Genomic DNA, 18,517 nt, shown 5'->3' on the forward strand with positions numbered 1-18,517 from the left:
GCAAGAAATAAATTTTGCCTTTGTTGCTAGTTTGAGTGTACCTGAATTAGCATTTGAGGAAATGGCTTTTCATTAGTGTTGTAAGATTACCTCTTTCCAAAACATGGTCATAAAACTTAAACTTCCTGTTGAAAATGCCAGTTGGACCCAGATAAAACCTTTTCCTGAAAGAAACTGCAGGATGCTTTTCTTCCTTTACAATCAGCTTCCAAAGGACATCTGACCAATGTTAAAGAAAATGGAAGAACCATTGTTTTGTGCTGAGAAACCACCAGCTTTCCTTCTGAATCCTAGCAGTAAATGGACATTTCTTTCAGCCTCTCCAGCCAGTACTACTTTAGATTTATTTTTGAGCTACACACCAGCCACAAGATAAATGCTAAAATAATTTCTCTAGCTAACAGCTCATGCATAAGAGTGATACCATCAATGAGCTTCTGTACAAGAGCATTAACAGATGGGATTTGATCCTTTAGGGAAACCACCGAATGAGCTCTGGGAGTCCAGAACTGAGGCAGCACAGAATAATTTGTGCATTGTGCTTGGCATTGAGAGTATGTATGACTTTAGCAATTAACACAGCTGCTTGGGCAGAACCCTTTTTAGCCTCTTTTCTGAAGGAAGTGAGCTGTACCTGTCCCTCTCCCCCAGTAACCGTGGAACTCATGGACAGAAGAGTCTTAAAGATGTGAAACACCCACACATATAAGACTGGTAAGAGAGGAGGCACCCTATTAAAACTGCCTTTAAGAGCAGCATTTCTTCAAAGACATTGTGCAGGGGAAAACAATCATTAATACTTCATACACTGGAAAAGCTCCAGTCAGTGTTGTCACCTCTTGGGCATTAAAAAAAAACAAACCCAAACCCTACCCTGGAGAACATATCCGAGAAAATCCTTGACTTGGACACGTGGTAGTGATTGATTCTCTGCTGTAGCTGAGTCAGTTAACAAGTCAGTCAAGCAGAGGACACCAGTCTGCTGGAGAGACCAGGCAGAATATTCCCCTGTCATGGGAGAGCTATTCCCTGCCATGAAAACATATTTGTCTTTCTCAAGTTCACAGTTCAATCACTGATTTCTAAATTAATTTGATTAGAGTTGGATAATGACACCTATGCCGAGTTGCATCAAGCTGTCTTTCCTTCAAATCACTGTCCTAACTGTGACCTGGCAGGATTTGAAAGTTGCTGTAAGGTCTGAGGAGGAACAGAGTGCTCTTTGTGAGGATGGTCTCCTAACAAAGCTTAGCAGATGGTTGCTTGTGTGGTGCATTGTTCTTTTGCCTTACCTTTTGTTTTCCTCAAAGATGGCAACTCTGCCCAGTTTAACAGTCAAAGTCTTATTTCAAAGTAACTATTTTGAGGAAGACAGTGCTCACAAAGGATGGGTCTTTAATCAAGGAGAAAAAGCTTGCAGCCTGCATGCAAATTGGAAATAAGATACATACTTCAATCAGTATTTAACCTTTGGAATAATTTATATTGTCAGCCCATACTCTGAAATTTTGGTTAGAGGTACTTATAAAAGACTTTATGTAGATGAAATAGAGGTTATAGTCTTTGTGCATAGCTGATAGACAGAAGTTCTCTGTTACATACACAGTCAGCCTGGATTACAGAAATAATTCCTCACAGCTTTAAAATCCACGTTAGTTGAATCAAAATGGCACTGTTGGACTTGGAAAATGTAGTCATTATATGCCAACCAATATTAGTGTGACTGACTCTGGCATAGCTTTGACGAGCAGTTCCTGAAATAACAGGACTACAGGCATTTTAAAGGACACATTTCATGTCCTCAAGTGACAATCTAAGACTCTTGCAAAAATCAACTTTTACCAGTGGGAAGGACTTCGGACATCTAGTCAGTCTGGAGATGAGATACTGAGGATGCAGCTAAAGGATCTGAACAGGACATGTTACCCAGTAAAAGATCTAGCAGCTTTTGCTGAAATAGCTGGCACTTGATCTCTGCTCTGAGATTAAAGGTTCCTCCCATCACACACAAGTTAACCTCTAGCTGGAAGTAATGCTGTCTTAGTGTGTATAGGAGAGATGACATCTATAACTACAGGCCGGTCAGCCTCACCTCTGTGCCTGGCAAGGTCATGGAGCAGATTCTCCTGGAAACCATGCTAAGGCTCATGGAGAGCAAGGAGGTGGTTGGTGACAGCCAACATGGCTTCACCAAGGGCAGATCGTGCCTGACCAATTTGGTGGCCTTCTATGACGGGGTGACGGCATCGGTGGACAAGGGACGAGCAACTGACATCATCTACCTGGACTTGTGCAAAGCTTTTGACACTGTCCCACATGACATCCTTCTCTCTAAACTAGAGAGACATGGGTTTGATGGACAGACCACTCGGTGGATAAGGAGTTGGCTGGATGGCCGCACTCAGAGAGTGGTGGTCAACGGCTCAATGTCCATGTGGAGACCGGTCACGAGTGGCGTCCCTCAGGGGTCCGTGCTGGGCCCGGCCCTGTTCAACATCTTTGTCGGCGACATGGACAGTGGGATAGAGTGCACCCTCAGCAAGTTCGCCGACAACACCAAGTTGTGTGGTGCCGTCGACACGCTGGAAGGGAGAGATGCCATCCAGAGGGACCTTGACAGGCTGGAGAGGTGGGCCCGTGCCAACCTCATGAAGTTCAACCAGGCCAAGTGCAAGGTCCTGCACCTGGGTCGTGGCAACCCCAGGCACAAATACAGGCTGGGAGGGGAATGGATTGAGAGCAGCCCTGAGGAGAAGGACTTGGGAGTGCTGGTGGATGAGAAGCTCAACATGAGCAGGCAATGCGCCCTTGCGGCCCAGAAGGCCAACCGCATCCTGGGCCGCATCAAGAGAAGCGTGGCCAGCAGGTCGAGGGAGGGGATTCTCCCCCTCTACTCTGCCCTGGTGAGACCCCACCTGGAGTACTGTGTCCAGTTCTGGAGCCCCCAGCACAAGAAGGACATGGACCAGTTGGAGGGGGTCCAGAGGAGGGCCACAAAGATGATAAAAGGGCTGGAGCACCTCTCTTATGAGGACAGGCTGAGAGAGTTGGGACTGTTCAGCCTGGAGAAGAGGAGGCTCCGGGGAGACCTGATAGCGGTCTTCCAGTACCTCAAGGGGGCCTACAAGAAAGATGGGGAAAGGCTGTTTAGTAGGGCCTGTTGCAATAGGACGAGAGGTAATGGTTTTAAAATAGAGGGGGGTAGATTTAGATTAGAAATTAGGAAAAAAATTTTTACGATGCGAGTTATAGAACACTGGAACAGGTTGCCCAGAAAGGTGGTGGAGGCCCCATCCCTGGAAACGTTCAAGGCCAGGCCGGATATGGCTCTGAGCAACCTGATCTAGTCAGGGGTGTCCCTGCTCCTTGCAGGGGGGTTGGACTAGATGACCTTTGAAGGTCCCTTCCAACTCTAACCATTCTGTGATTCTATGATTCTATGATTCTATTATTGCCAGTGTTGGAACAGTGATAATGCTTGTATTATGGCTGTGGTAGTCCAAATGCTACTATTGGGTTTAAAAAAAAAGAGGGGGGCACCTGTAGTCTTCCTTTGTTTTGCTTTTCTAAAGATTTATGTATCTAAAGATGCATTTAGTGTAGCTGCCTCAAGTTTCCAGTATAAGTGCTCTATGAAATATGTGGGTATTAAAAATGACATGGTACTTCTCTACTAGGGCAACTAAGAAATCTATATAGCTATTAATGAAAATTTCATTATAATGGCTTTAGACATGTCAAGTTAAGTTTGTTTAATAATAGTGATATACTTTTTGGTATGTAAAAACATTGCATATGTTAAATTTGAGATTACATGTTTAAAGTGCTGCTTGCTTTGAATGACTAAGTTGCTATGATTTTTGTGGTTAAACAGAGGCTTGACTCATTTCTCTAATGAAATATTTTTCCTAACTTCTGTTCTTTGTTGTCTTGAACCATAAAAAGCACTAACTGATTGCTGTGTATTCCTGGGGTAGTATGTCCAGAATCTGAAATAATTTGTGATTCTCTGAGGCTGATATTTTATGCATAACACCATCATGTCAAAATGATTCTTGTGTCCTAACAGTTCTGTGCAGTTCACAAATTCATTTGGAAAACACAATCTTCTAATAGAGATGGGTAGCTCAGTTATCCTCTTTGTCACATTAGCTTCTTCTAAGCTCATTTGAGTCAATATTTGGGAGACTGCATCAGAAGAAATCCACATTTGCTCTGATTTGGCTTTATGCTGGACTCTCTACTGTAGTCGCACAGAAATTCCTGTCGGGATTGTATGAAGTTTTCCAGGAATGTGCAGATTCTTCTTTTTTTTTTTTTTTCCCCTAAGTAGATATTCTTCTTGTATTATGATCACTGGTATTGAAGCTTGGATGTTTTGCCCCTTCAGATAAGCATCTTTACTGAATTACCATCTTATGGTTGAAATATAAGCTGGGTCTCCGCTGCTTTGTGTCAGACATGACTAGCCAATTTTTCAGGCATACACTATGTCTATCTCTATACACACATTTTAAGATGAGCAGGTTTGGCTATTGCCATAAGAAAACAGTAACTAAATACAAACCACTTAAAAGGAAGCACTATGCTAAACAAGGATCCTAATCTTAAGACACTGAGGTTCTGCCTTTTTGACAAAAGTGAAGAGAAGCTGTGCTTCCTTAGCATCTTGAAGAACTTATCTAGCCAATTATGGACTGTGGCAGCTCTTGACTAATGGTTTAGACTATTCAAATTCTTATTGTAAGAAGCTGAAAACTTATTAATCTAATGGTCAATGCTTATTTATTTTTTGGATTCTAAGTTTGAGATGATCTGCTGAAGAATTCTTACATTGTTGACACTTAAAATAGGATTGTATTGCATTTCCTGAAATACTATTTTTCATTTAGGTAATTTCAGTGACACATTGATATCATCTCAATCAGATGTGGTCAGGTTCTTCACTTAGGCTAGTATCATGACTGAATGGCTGCTGCTGACTACTATTGCTTGGAAAGGAGGGGGAGTGGAACAGGCTAGCTGCTGCTTCTGAAATCTAGTGAAATGAAAAACCTTAACAGAATTGGCTGTGCAATAGAAAGCTTAAAGATTAAAGACAGACTAAGCTGGACTCTTACAGCATTATTTGAATAACTGGTAGAGCAGTGTATGTAAACAGAAGTATGTAAAGGATTGAAGGCCAAGATAAAAGATTTCAAAACTAAGATATATTCCATTACTGTAGCTTTATTTGTGTACAAATGAAACACATTGTTTTTAATTAAAAATTCTCTCTGTTCCATTCCACTGTTTCCTCCCTTTTAAAACTGTGAATAGGTCTGCCAGATACAGATGGATTGGATTTAATTTACGGAACCTTCATGTGAGCATTTCTAATGCCACAGAAAGACAAGAAACCCACCAAAATTTAGGTAGCACTTAAACTTCTGAGACGGTCAAACAAAACAGATGCTTGAGATTCCTGTTTTCTTACTTGAATTTATTCAGCTGTGCCCTGTCAAACTAACTTATCACACCATCAGATATACTGAATGTGTTACAATGAAGAGGTCCTAGGCTCACGTGCACTCAGTAACACATGTATATATTCACAGTTCTCCCCAGGAAATTAGACAGGATTATAGCAGCCCTATTTTTTACCATATTTTAAAATGAACTAGAGCAGAAATGCACAAGAGGCATTAAAAAAAAGGCTAGTTGAAAATGCTTTTGAATGCTAGAAATTCCAGAACTGTCAGTCCCAACAATTACAAAAATGACGTAGCCTTTCAAGTTCAGATTTCTTCTCAGAGAAATTTCATTTGGGCTTTCTATTCAAGTTTTGAGGTTCATGCTTTCAAGCTTTTCTATGCAACTAAAAGGATTAGAAACTTTTTTTTTTGGCACAGGCAAACATCTTTGACATAATTGTGCAGTTTTAGGAACCAGCATGTAGTATCAAAGAATAAGATATTAAAGCCCAGAAACCGCAAACGCTGTTACCCCAGCAGTGTTATAGGGATTGGGCTTTGGCCGTAGCCTTTCTTTGGTGTTCATGCTATGGTATCTTCATGGTATTTGCTTTGTATCCACAGGAAGTTTCTTATAGGTTACTACAGCCTGAACTCAGTCCTTAGGACAAACGGAGAAACTCGAATTAGTGACAGCAATCTTAGTAGTAGTGGTTGCTTTTCATATAAATGTGTGATATTTTCAATGAGGCATATCATAAAAACAGGATAATTGCAACCATCCTATGTATAGCACTTGGATAGTGCTGGCATTGCTGTTAGAATCTTTTAAACCTGAACAAATGTCATGTAGTTGCTCCTTCACAGTGCTCCAAGAGGCGCTGTGTTTGAGCAGGACTAATTTTACAGAAGAGGACAGGATGTCATGCCACAACTGTTTTAAAAGGTTGAATGGGAGTACTGTCACAAATGACTACGCTGGTTCAAAATAATGTAAACATAACAAAAAAAAAAGTTTTGTTTAAAGATATGTGCTTGTGAAGCCTATATACCTGGAGTAAACCTGGAATTCATTGGTAAGTGCCTGCTAAAAAGTTCCAGTTGGGATCAGAAGCCACCATGTGAAGAGATGCAGAAATGTCTGAAGTTACTTATTCTTTTCTTCAAAATGGATGTTCTTCTTTAAGTAGCCTAGGACTTGGGGAAAAAAATTTTAGTTTTCCTTTTGTCACACACACCATATTTATTGCACAAGAAAATGGGATTTTAAAGGTTCTGGCAAATCTAAAAATAGACCTTATTTTTTCTCACTGATTTTTCAGTTTCTCTGTTACAGTTCTGCATTCTTCACACTCTGACCCTAGAAGTAGTATCTTGATTAGACTCCATAGGATGTAATAGCTTAATTGCTGCAAAGCTTAATTTCTTCAAACCCAGCTCTCTCTTCAGATATTCCAGTGAGACTATGGCTTAGGATATAACAGACTTTATAAACAGGAAAAACTGCAGCCCTAAGGTTAGGTGATTTAAAACCCTTTGTAATCTCCTAGGAAGTGAAAAACAGCATCAGACTGTATACACATGTTGAAGGTGTGAGGCTGTAAACAACCAAAGATCAACGTTTCAGAAAAGCAGAACAATTTGCAGTGAAAATTACGGGAGATATAAAAGACAAATTCTTAAAAAGGACCTGGTTTACTGGAATCTATAATTACTGAATAAAATTCTCTTGCAGTCCTGTTCTGCAACTTCAAGAGCAGCAAAATCAAGATTCTGGTTCCTACTGCTGTACATACATAAGTAACTTCTGATTAATTCATGTTGCTCCTACAATGTCAGGGGCTTCCAACGACTGTTTGATTGTTTGGTTTGTTTTTGTTGTTTTTTTTTTCCTAGATGGATGATTTTTCCACAGGTCAATGAGTTATGAATCAGAAATGTTTACAGCTTGGTATCTTTTTAGTTCAGCATATTAAATAAGCCATAGATACATGGCTGGATATATATATGATTAGGTATAACCTAATGGTAGATACAAGCATATAAATTTATGATTAAGTAAATCATAGCTATGATAGAAATCATAGAAATATACAATGTAAGATATGTGATGTGATAAATATGATCTCATAACAGTACCTTAATACATCTTTTAATATAACAATATTATAATATTCTGATCTTAAATATATTAAATATGTAAGGGATATGATAGAAATCATGTATCAGATTAGATATAAACAGATTCTGAGCAGTTTTCAAAGAGTATATAGAATCTTTAGGGTTATAATTTACTTGAAGCCGAACTTCACATAGGAAACAAGTCTTTTGCTGATCTATCATTGCCAGTTTCTGTAGCCTATAACTAGCGTTGTATTCTCAGAACTCTTTAGAAGATCTGGATTATGTTGGAGGGCCTTAAAGATGGAATGGGAACTACCTAATATTTTTATTGAAAGAGAAACTTCTCTTTTTCCTTCTGGATAGGCAGTTGGCATGTTGAATTTGTACAGAATGTCCCCATTAGCCAGATGGTGGGGAGGAGGGCATACGGTACAAATTTCAACTCTTTCTAAATTAAATCCCCCTCTGGTGCTTCTTGGCTTGTTGTGGATGCACAGAATGCAGCTGACATTAGTCACTGATTTACTGGAAGGGAGAGAGAGGGGCACCTCAGGGCCCTTTTAACCCTCCTACTGCAACAGGATGGTGGAATATACCCTCCCAATTCATAGGATACAGCCGTGGGGTCTGTCCCTCCCATATCCACTCCTGCCAATTTCAGTTGGGGCTGCATGCAACCCTTGGTCACGTGTGGAATTGAGTATATGATCTATTATTTAATTTAAGAGTTAGGCTGAAGATGGTGATGTTGCTGGAAAATATTCTAGCACCTATTTCCAAGGCAGACAGGAGCCTTTTTGTGCTGCCATGAAATGGGTGTTTGTTTTTTAATTCCCTTGTGCTGAAGTCTGATATTCATCAGCAGTGGTATGGGAACACTCCTGAGCACTTGCTCCCACCTCTGTTTTGTCCTAGCGCAAGTTTGTGTAGCTGGGGAGGGAACCAGGTCAGAACAACCTTGTTAAATCTGAGTATTTTTACTAAGTGTACTTCACTAAGTTTCTGTAACATAACCTGTATGTACAATTTTTACTCCTCCCCTTGCAGCCTTATTGTTGGGGTTGATTAAGAATGTGTCTGAATACAGATTTAGTCTTTCAGTTCACCACTTCAGATTACTTAAAGGTTAGAGGTCTTCTACGCTAGAGCACGTAGCTGCAATAGAAGCATGTAACATTAATTGCTTTTATCAGTAACCTCTAGCAGCTTTAAAAATGTGACCTCAGACCACTTTTGTTAAGACATAAGGGAGGAAAATATCCTCTGAAAATTTGACTTCCATTTACAGACACATAGTAGTAATTCTGGAAAAAAAAAAAAGAAACTGGAATGTGAGCTCTCCTGCAAAACAAAAGTTTATAATGAATTTTTCCCAACCTGAAAAGAGACCACATGCTTTCACTTGATAAAATTTTTGGCTCCGAGTCTGAATAAAATTACACAGTCCAACATATTATGCTTCAGTGTTTTATCAAACAAATTATCTTATTTTTGCCAGGAGCTGAAATCTTATAACTACGTAAACATCTGTTTACTAACTGCCAGCTCCTTACTGAGTATTACTTTCACCCCATTTTACCCCCATGAATAGTCTTCAAAAAGAACTTCTGAGTGCCAAGAGACTTGACGTGATTGCTTGTCTGTAATTTATGCAGCATTCCTGAAATTCTTGGCACATTAACCTCGAATCAATTCAAACTAAAGTCCTTCACTACTGCTGGTTTTTTTTAACTGTTTATAGCTTCATTGTCAAAAGGTCTTTATACTCCACCACAGACATCTTACTATAATGTAACTGAAATATTGAAAATGTAAATGGGGAACTCTTATTTCCCATTTAATGAGTTTCAGTAATCCTTCCGCAAGACGGAAACCTTGACTAGGGAGCAGTTTTCCACCTCCTGTTACACTCAGGCCATAACATGACTGTAGCTGAGGGTGCAGAGGAGCGGTGCCTTTGTCTGGTGTTAGACATCCTAACAAGGCATGTAGCCTGCCTCAGCTAAGGCTTCCAATAGTAACTTGCTTCACAGCATATTCTGATTATAGAGCACAATCTCCTCGGACCTGTCTCTTGGCTGTCTTTTACAGGCAACAGGAAACTAGCTCTTTACTTCACAAAATTAGTACGGTTGTCTCTGGAAACGTGCAGCCTCAGTAGATAGGATAGAGGTACTTCTGAGAGCTTCCACTTTGGTACCAAAGCTTTTGCTGGAGTAGTCAGCTTTGAAAACAATCACTGAAGGTAAAACAGAAACAGCTGAAGAGCTCTCTATACCCTAAATGAAGGGAGGGGAAACCTCGATGGAAAATATGCAATTAATATTTTTAACTCTTTCAAAATCACGCAGCTGAAGGAAGAGAATGGCAGTTGAGTTTGGAGTATATGGAAGGGATGGAAGGTTATCAAGAAGAAAAGTATAGGATGTGAAATAGAGGTTTGAGACAACTGTTAAGTGCTATGGTCAGAAAAATAATTCATCTAGCCTTTCCCTGAAGGATAGATTAAACCAGATTTTCTTGAATCCTTTGAGAGTGTATGTTCCCAACAATTCAAGCTGATTTATGGTTGGAGCTCCCATAGTCCTGCCACTGCCCCACGCTGCCTTCCTGTACCAGTTCTGGGCGTTCAGCAGTAACACCTTTTTTTTCAGATAGGCTTTGTTCTTGGCTGGATCAGTCCCTGCGCTGGGTTACCAAGAGATGACACTGTCAGGGCCAGCACACAGGAAGTGCAGAACTGAGTATCGGCAAAAGAAGAATCATAAAAGCCTGATTTTATGTCAACTTAAACTGCTGTGGTGCTGCACCCCGTCTGAATGTAGAATGTTAGGAGGGATGCTATTTAGGGATGGGATGAGAGGGTTAAATTTAATGGTGTTTTAAAAATCAGTGAAATGTAATTTAAGACTGCCATAAACCAAAGTTTCTTAATTAGCATAATTGCAGTGTCAAGACATGGCTGAGCTAAGGTAATTTGAAAATGTAGCTATGTTTCTTACATCTTAACATGCTCAGATTTAAAAAATGAAATGAGTACTTGTTTCCTCTGGGAAAACTGTAACATATCTTCTTTTAAACTTAGTGAACTATTTTTTTTTACATATATATATATATACACGCACACACATATATACATAAAAACATTCAAACTTTATGTAGAATTACCATGGATTTTCCTCTGGAGAATTCTATTCCGAAATGAGGTGACTGCTTTTATCAGCTATCAGTTGAACAGCGTGGATGGAAAGGATGTGGGGAAGAAATATGCAATTCAGGCTTTACAAAGGATACATGCCACTTAAAGTGTGTAAATGAGAAGTTCCACTATCATGTATCCTCTGTCCTGACTCCAGTCATACAGGTACTCTGTAGAGAACAGTAGTAGCACTGGTGAGTTTTTGACATCAAGATGAAAGAAAACAAATAATGAGATTAAATCAAACGAAAGTTCATCTTGCCAGAAGGTAATTTCTTCTTCCAGAATTTGTGCTCAGCCTCTTGAAGGTGGTTTGAATTACACCTAAAGCAAAGTAAGCAAATAGTTGAGAAGGCTGTTTTGACAGAGGGATCACGTTAGCCTTTTCTGCCCCAAACTGAAGTACTATAGAAAGCTCTGTCCGTATTAAAATACTATTATGTTATTATGTTATGATTCGGAAAAATGTTTATCTCATGATAATGCATAAATAAACTTCTCATTAAATTACCAATATTTTTAGTAGATTTCATTAGCATTACTCAACACTGACATAATTTAAACAAATGCATCTTTAACAGGATCCTTTAAAAGGATCTGGAAGTTCACTTTGGAGCAACAAGTATTTCAAGGGCTATTATGATCTGAAAAGTGACTTCAACAGAATTCTGTATAATAGATCTCTGATCTGTGAACCATGCAGTAATAGGTATTTTTGTTATTTTTATTGGCTTTTTACTACTTCTGGTAGTGCTGTTGCACAAGGCAGTAGTTGAAATGCGGTTGAATTGATTGTGATCCAGAAGACTAAGCCAATCTTGAAGTTAAGCTTGCATAGAACCTTGCTGCAGGTTAAGGCCTATCTGTTTAATGCCATTAGACTGAATTCTCTTTCCTTTCTTTCCAATTGATTGATGGTACTACCTGGAATGTCACATATTTGTTACTTTTTAATTTTTCAAAGCCTTCCAGAGGTTCTTAATTCTTCTGAAGATGTAGAAAGGCAACTAAAAGCAACCTTTTGGGTTGCCTTTAGATAACACAGAAGATAAGTAAACTTTTTTACAGCTCCCTGTTCAAACAAACAACCAAAAAAAATTATAAAATCGCTATTTTTCAGGCCTGAAAGCCTACGGGGAGCACAGAAAGTACTGAAAGCTGCAGTATCTATTTATGCTGCCCATACTTGTTCTACCCTCTTGGCTGTGCCAGAATAACCACTTCTAATTCAGTTAGAGAAGTCTGTATTTACTGATCTGCTGGGTTACTCTGGGCATGAATCAGTTCCCACATCAACGTAGGCATTGGTCAGTTTGAGGTTGTGGTTCTGAGATAATCTAGTCGCTCCCTGCTACTGAAGGCCACTTGCAGAAGGAAAGGTCTGACCTGGGCATCAACAGCACGTAAATTAGGAGATTCCTCTGAGGAAAAGGATGAGGAGGGAATGGAGTGGAATGTCGTGACAGGATGACAGGAGATCTTTTTTGGTGATGTGGAACACTTAAGTGGTGCGCTGTGGCATATAAACCTGACAATGCACAAAGGGAAGGAGAACGCCTGGGGCTGAGGGCTGCCTAAGTTGACATTGAATGCTCGTGAAACTCTGCTCTCCCAAATGCAAGCCTATTATCAGCTGGTTCACTTGTTTTTAGAAAGTATTTTCAAGTCTGTGAACTAGAAAGAGAAAAATAGTGATCTAACAACCACTAGAATGTTCAGTCTTTTCTTCCCTCAAAACGTGTCAGCATTGCATATCCTTTCAAGTACTAATTTTTAAAAAAGAAATTCTAACTGAAGTTTTGAGATGGTTTGGCCTTTCATATTTGAATTTGTAATTGTTCTTCTAATTTGTAAATGTATTTTTCACTGGAATGATTCAGTTGTGGCTAGACACCTTTGCTCATTAGATATTCAGATGAGCATTTTATTGCAAGATTTTTTTACAAGATGAAAAAATGTACACTAAATATTATTGTAATTTGTGAGTATGACTGGCTACCACTGGTTATTTTAAGTGAAGCCTTTTAAAATTTCAGACTATGTCTACAATCATATTCTAATAATGCCGCTTTGTTTTGCCAAATAATGCCTGTGCCACACACTTCTGTGAGGCTTCCTGAAGATATCAGGGCTGTCCTAATGCTCTTTTCTATCAAGCTCACATTGAAGTCAGGACTTTTTAAGAAACAATATTCAGCAGCAGATGGAGATAAAACACTTTGAGCATTGTTTATTTAACAGCCACTGTCTGTAGGTGTAGAGTATGGTAGGAACAATAATATAATTTTCAAGGATGGATATAGTCCTGGTGTAATGCAGAAGAGGCTCTTCCCAGCTGCCTGGCAGCATCACAGCTGTGTATGACTGGCAGATGTACACCAATGTGAAGAGATTAAGCCCCAGAAATGAAGGGGTTTTTTTTAGTTCTTGCTATACAGTAGCACTTATATTTGACTTTCTTCTCTTTTGAGACATGTGAATAAAGAATGCTTCTTAGTAGGTAGACTTCATCACTGCTATTTAGATCTCCATAGCTGCAGTTGTGAACAAGCTCAGTAATGTTCAAGAATTCCCTTCAATCTTCTCCTGCAAACTTCTCATAGCATAGTGTAAAGAAGTCCAAATGTTGTGGATGTAAACAATATAAGGACCTACAGGCTTTGGGTTTTTTTCCTTCAGGAAAATATTTACGTAAGGTTTTAATATTTAATGGTAACATCTCATATTGAAAGCAAGAGCTACCTATTTTAACAAAGTTGCTAGATGGTTTTCCTAATGACTTTTGTGTTGAAATTGAGGCATCATAACTAGTGTGACAAGTAGCTCAACATGGTTCTTTGCTTGCCTTACAAACAAGTTAACAGAAGCAGTATCTTGGAGAGGAGTCGTTGCTACAATGACAGTGCTACCTATTTGTAGTGGGATACTTCATGCAGTAACCACGGAGTTACTTAAGTAACATGGCAACTATATGGGACAGGTCTGAAATTCTGCATTAGGTATCCTCAAACCATTAACCTGCTTGTAGTCATCTTATTTTCTGAAATGCAAATACCTAGGGCCCATACATTAAATCAGCACTTGTAATTCTTCTTTACTTCTCACAATATATTGACAAACATATATTATTTTAGCACGCAAACAAATTTATCTTCAAGAGCTTCAAAAGAGGAACATATGCTCCTTAACTTGACCTTGTTTAGCTGAGGAATTCAAGAGGCATGCTATTATGGGTTGATTTTAATGAGATTTTAATTAAAGTGCTTAAAATTTAGTTCTGTTAAATGCTGCTTATGAACTGACAAAGACTGATTTTGGTTTGTTCTGCTGCTTAAGAAAAACAAAGCCAAGGTGACAGGTCATTAATCATGATGTGTCAGTACAATTGTATTTCTTGGTCCATGTTGTCATGCTCCTTTAGGAACGGAGTGTAAAGCCTACAATTAGCATGCCTCCATTAGATTTTGATCTTGAAAGTCCAAATGCATTTTATTCTTACTAGTGCTGCACATCGTATCTTAAATATAAAATGTTCTCAGTGGAAATTGCTTTTATTTAAAAACTTCTCCAGCCTTGGAGCTCAGCATTGGAACTGCAGTTTCAAATAATATTCCTTTGGCATCTAGGTAAAAATAATGTAATTGGTAAAGATTTTTTTTTTCCCCACAGTACTTAACTAGGGATAAGGGTTGGTGGTTACATGATTGGTAGCTTAAACTAGGTTTTGAAAGTAGTCACTTTTGAAGTGTTTAAGATTTTTGTGTTGAGTCTTCATACTTTTTTTTTTTGCTAACATTTGAAAGAATGTGATAATTTGTCTGGTGATTCCAAACTAACCAGACTGCAAGTCTAGCCTGCGTATACTGTAAGTTTAAACCCAACAGCTACTCCAGGTGTGTAACTTGTTTTCATAAAATAACTGCTTCAGAGGCACGCAGCACGGAGGGCGGTAAGGCAGAATTCCGAAGGGAGTGAGTTTTAAACGGGATTGTTTTCCCACCAGCAGCCCAGGGCCCGGGCCTGGAGTTGGCTCCCGGTGCTGGCACAGGAGCCGGGCTCCTCTGCTCGGCGGCGGGCTCTCACGCAGAGCCCGCGCCGGTGCCCTGCGGACGGCACCGTTCCTCCTCGCTCGCTCTTCAGGCCGTTGAATGCTTCCCACGGCTCCATCGTCCTCTCGGTAACGTGCTGCTTCAGCCCGAGCAGGGAGGTGAGGAGACCTCGCCACTGAGGTGGGCACCGCGGGCGTAGGCCGCCATGCCGGGGGCGTTCAAACGCGTTTATGTTCGTGGCTGACGGGACTAACGCCGTGTGCGGGTACGCAACGGCCGCCCCGCCACCCCTTAAGGCTCCCGTGGGCAGCGAGCACGCCACTCGCGGGGCGCAGGCGCCCATGCGGAGGCGGGGGGGTGGGTGTGGGGATCCGCCCGCCCGCCCTTCCGTTGCCGCGCCCCGCCTCGTCCGCTGCCTCTCCCCGCCGCCCGCGGAAGTGAGGGAAGGGGAGCGGGGATGCGGCCGTGCTGCCGCTGTTGCTGCTGCCGCTGCCCAGGGCGGTGAGAGGCGCGGCCAGGCGGCGGGGGCGAGGCAGCGGTGAGGGAGCTGCCGGTTGCGCCTCTTTTCCCTCTCCGCATCACCTCCCCTCCGCTTCCCGCGGCGGCCTGCGCCACAGGGTGAGCGGGCGGGGCCGGGACGGCTGAAGGAGCCCGCGGGGCGGGGGTCGCCGCGAGTGGCGCCGGGGCCGCCGAGCTGCTGGGAGCCGCGGCTTTCGTTCTCTCCTCCCGCTCCCCTGCCGCCCGCCGCTGAGGAGACGGGGTGCGGGCAGGGCGGCGGGGACGGGCGGGGGGGCGGGGGGGGGTTATTTGAGGTGAGGGTTTATTTTTAGGTGCGGGGCGTTTGTTCCATGCGGAGCCCCTCCCCGGGCGGGACGAGGCCGTTCGCGGCGCGGGGAAGGCGGCGGCGCTGCTCTCTGTCGCTGTAGCTGCTGGGCAACGGATCCTCATCCTTGGTGGCCTCCGAGGGCTCTGGGGGCTCCCTCTGTGCTTCTGCCTGCTCCTCGCTGGCCTGAATGGAGGGGCGGTGGAGATCTCTAGGGTTCAGCTGTTGGTTGTTTTTTTTTTTTATTATTATTATTTTCCCTCTTTTAGCGCTGGTTTCTCTTGCAGATGTTGCTGCAAGTGGGGGCAGTGTGATTGCCTGGGATCTTGGGGCATCTCTCTCTTCGCCTTTCAGCTGCCGCTCCGGTGCTGCTGTCGCTAAAGACTTTTGTTAACTGTCGGCTCAAGTACAATTTCGATGGAAAATGAAGGTAAAGGTCTCGTCAGAGTCACTGACTTCATTGGAGCTAAGAGGATTTTTGCATGCAATTTGGTGACCACTCCTACTGGTGCGTGTGTATGTTTTACCGTTCCCAGGGGTTTGCAGGGTTGCTCTCGTGTGTTAATGTCGTGGTAGGAATTTTGATCTGCATTTTGTAGCTTAAGAATTGTAAGACCATCGTTTTTCTTTATTTGTACTGCTGCTTGTTGAAATAATTATCAGATATATTTTATTCTCTCTTGACAAATGTGCAGAACATCTCTTGAGTGTTCCAGTGCTGCATGGGCTTGGAATAGAAATCTCTTGTTTTATTTAGGTAGGGGCTTCTGCGCATTAGTTGCTTGGTATTTGCTTCGATTATATAATTTTGTTAAATTTTACCTGTCAAGGTGAAATTGAGAAGCATTAGTTGCATTTTGTGTTGAAATATTTTTGTGCGTATTCTGTGTTCTTAAAAATGACAACTTTGCTCTCTTGGACAGAATTTAATTAAAAAGTGGCACTGAAGTTTTCAGTTCTAGCACTTGTAAGATCTGATATAAAGTTGTAATCTCTATGTGCTGGAAGAAGTTGCTCTACTATGCTTTTGAAATTACTTAATCCAGGGAGTTATTTCAGTTTTTCCATGTTGAGCTTCAGTTTATGCTCTGGGAACTTTGAAAGCCCTTTTGCATTTGCGATAGTGACTGTCAGCTTCACTGTTTTTTTTTTTTCCTTTCTATTTGGCTCTGGGTCTTTAATATCTCTGAAATATATTATTTTTATTACTGTATGTGTAAGAAAGGAACTGTTGATTCTCCCGCTTCCCTTATGTCATCAGTATTCTTTGAAGATACTAAATGGTGGCTTTTGGGTGACTACTGGATTTCCTATAGGTTGTTACGTGAGACATAGGAGCTCCTTTTCCTCCCACTCCATTCTGAAAAGAGAGGTGCTTTTTTAGTATTTTGACTTGAATTAAGAACTGGATTGAATTTGTGGGGTAGACTAACTAAATTATTTTCTATGTTCAGATATTGTTCCGTTTTGAAATACCGTTGTCTTCCATGACTGGAAAACTGTAATTGGGATGTCCAACCTATGTTGAAACTACATGGGTTGTTATAATGTGGCATTTCAGAACTCTTTTCTAACTTTAAAATAATGTTAGAATTTTCTTAATTCTATTGATCATGTCTTCCAAATGAATATTTGTAATAAAGAGCACGGAACTTGTCAGGTAGAAGGAATTTGGGGGAACATTTCTAGAAGATTGATCTTTGTTTTGGGAAGCTAGCTAGCTGACAGAGTAGTGTCAGTGCCTCTGCATTTCAGTCACTGCATTGCAAAGAAAAGATTTTTTGAATGAGCAGCACTGGGAGTCGGGGAAGCAAAGCGGATATAATGCCATTGGATGGAAATACACTTAGCGATGAAAAAAAAAGTCGCTGTCTGACATTTATGTGCCAAAGTCAAAATGGCAGGAAGACTTTCAATGCCTTTTAGTTCTGTTAACAAATAAATAGTATATAATCGATGTATATATAATATAATAATAATCCAGTTGTATGTAGTAGTGTGGCCTATTCTAATTCTTCTCAGTGCTGTTAGCACAAAGATGGCATTTCTTAAGTTTCTTACAGAAGAAATAAATTGTTTTTAAAAATTAGTAATATTTGTATGATAGAAGTAACTTATAAAAAGTTTTATCTTGGGGGAAAAATAAAATATGATCAGATATGTATTTTGAAGGCAGAAATAGATGCTGTAGTTTCTTGAGGGCTTTAAAATGGAGTAGGCTTCTAGGGGTAGGAGAAAAGCTAGACTTCAGTATGAGTAAAAAGGCTGAATTGGTTCTCCTAACATTTGAATTACTACTACTCCGCTCTCATACCGCGCCCCCCCCCCCCCCCCCCCCCCCCCCCCCCCCCCCGTCATAATTGAATCTGCAGACAGGCACATATGTTTACAACTGTCTGCTGTCTGTTTTGGTGTTCTTGGTGTTTCTGAGCTCTTATTTTTGGTATCTATTTGACATTTTGAAATTACTAGACACTAGCAGATTTCATATTGGAATTTTTCAGCACTCTTGAGAGGATCCTTAATGTCTTTTCTATGGGAGATAATTGAAGAATCTTTGTAATCTTGTAGAACAAAGATTGCAGTTAGAATATCTTTTAAAGTTTTGTTTTGTTTTGCAAGTTTGTGTTTGAAAGGTCTCCTTAGTTTGGATATTGAGGAAGAGATGGCAGATTTTTCTCCCCTGTATTTCGATGAATATTCAAGATTGGGAAAACTGATGTTTTCCTGTGAAATCAGTTTCCATAAGCACTATTGTATGTTTACTCTAAGCTAGTTAATGTTTTGTCCCAAGGCTTCGTGGTTCCTGTCTCTTGTGTTGGGATGATTAAACTTCCGCAAAAATTCATATGTCTTATGGTAATGGGGA

General features: G+C 40.8%; 1 protein-coding gene across 7 annotated transcripts in view; it reads left to right on the forward strand.

The window, feature by feature from the left end:
- The window catches only part of ATP2C1 (ATPase secretory pathway Ca2+ transporting 1), a 69,289-nt gene that overhangs the window by 3,657 nt on the left and 47,115 nt on the right, over window positions 1-18,517 (forward strand). For 2 of the 7 annotated variants that reach the window (XM_086742796.1, XM_086742801.1), the window contains exons 1-2: window positions 15,264-15,443; window positions 15,936-16,156. The exons of 1 other annotated variant lie outside the window; for it this stretch is intronic. In XM_086742796.1, the coding sequence (XP_086598922.1) occupies window positions 16,131-16,156 (26 nt within the window). In that variant the 5' untranslated portion in view covers window positions 15,264-15,443; window positions 15,936-16,130. Of the gene's footprint in view, window positions 1-15,263; window positions 15,444-15,919; window positions 16,157-18,517 lie in introns of those variants that run through there. 4 more of the 7 variants (XM_086742798.1, XM_086742800.1, XM_086742802.1 and 1 more) reach the window with 3 other exon arrangements.

Source organism: Chlamydotis macqueenii, chromosome 2 (assembly GCF_036417535.1).
Source record: "Chlamydotis macqueenii isolate bChlMac1 chromosome 2, bChlMac1.mat, whole genome shotgun sequence".
Lineage (NCBI taxonomy): Eukaryota > Metazoa > Chordata > Aves > Otidiformes > Otididae > Chlamydotis > Chlamydotis macqueenii.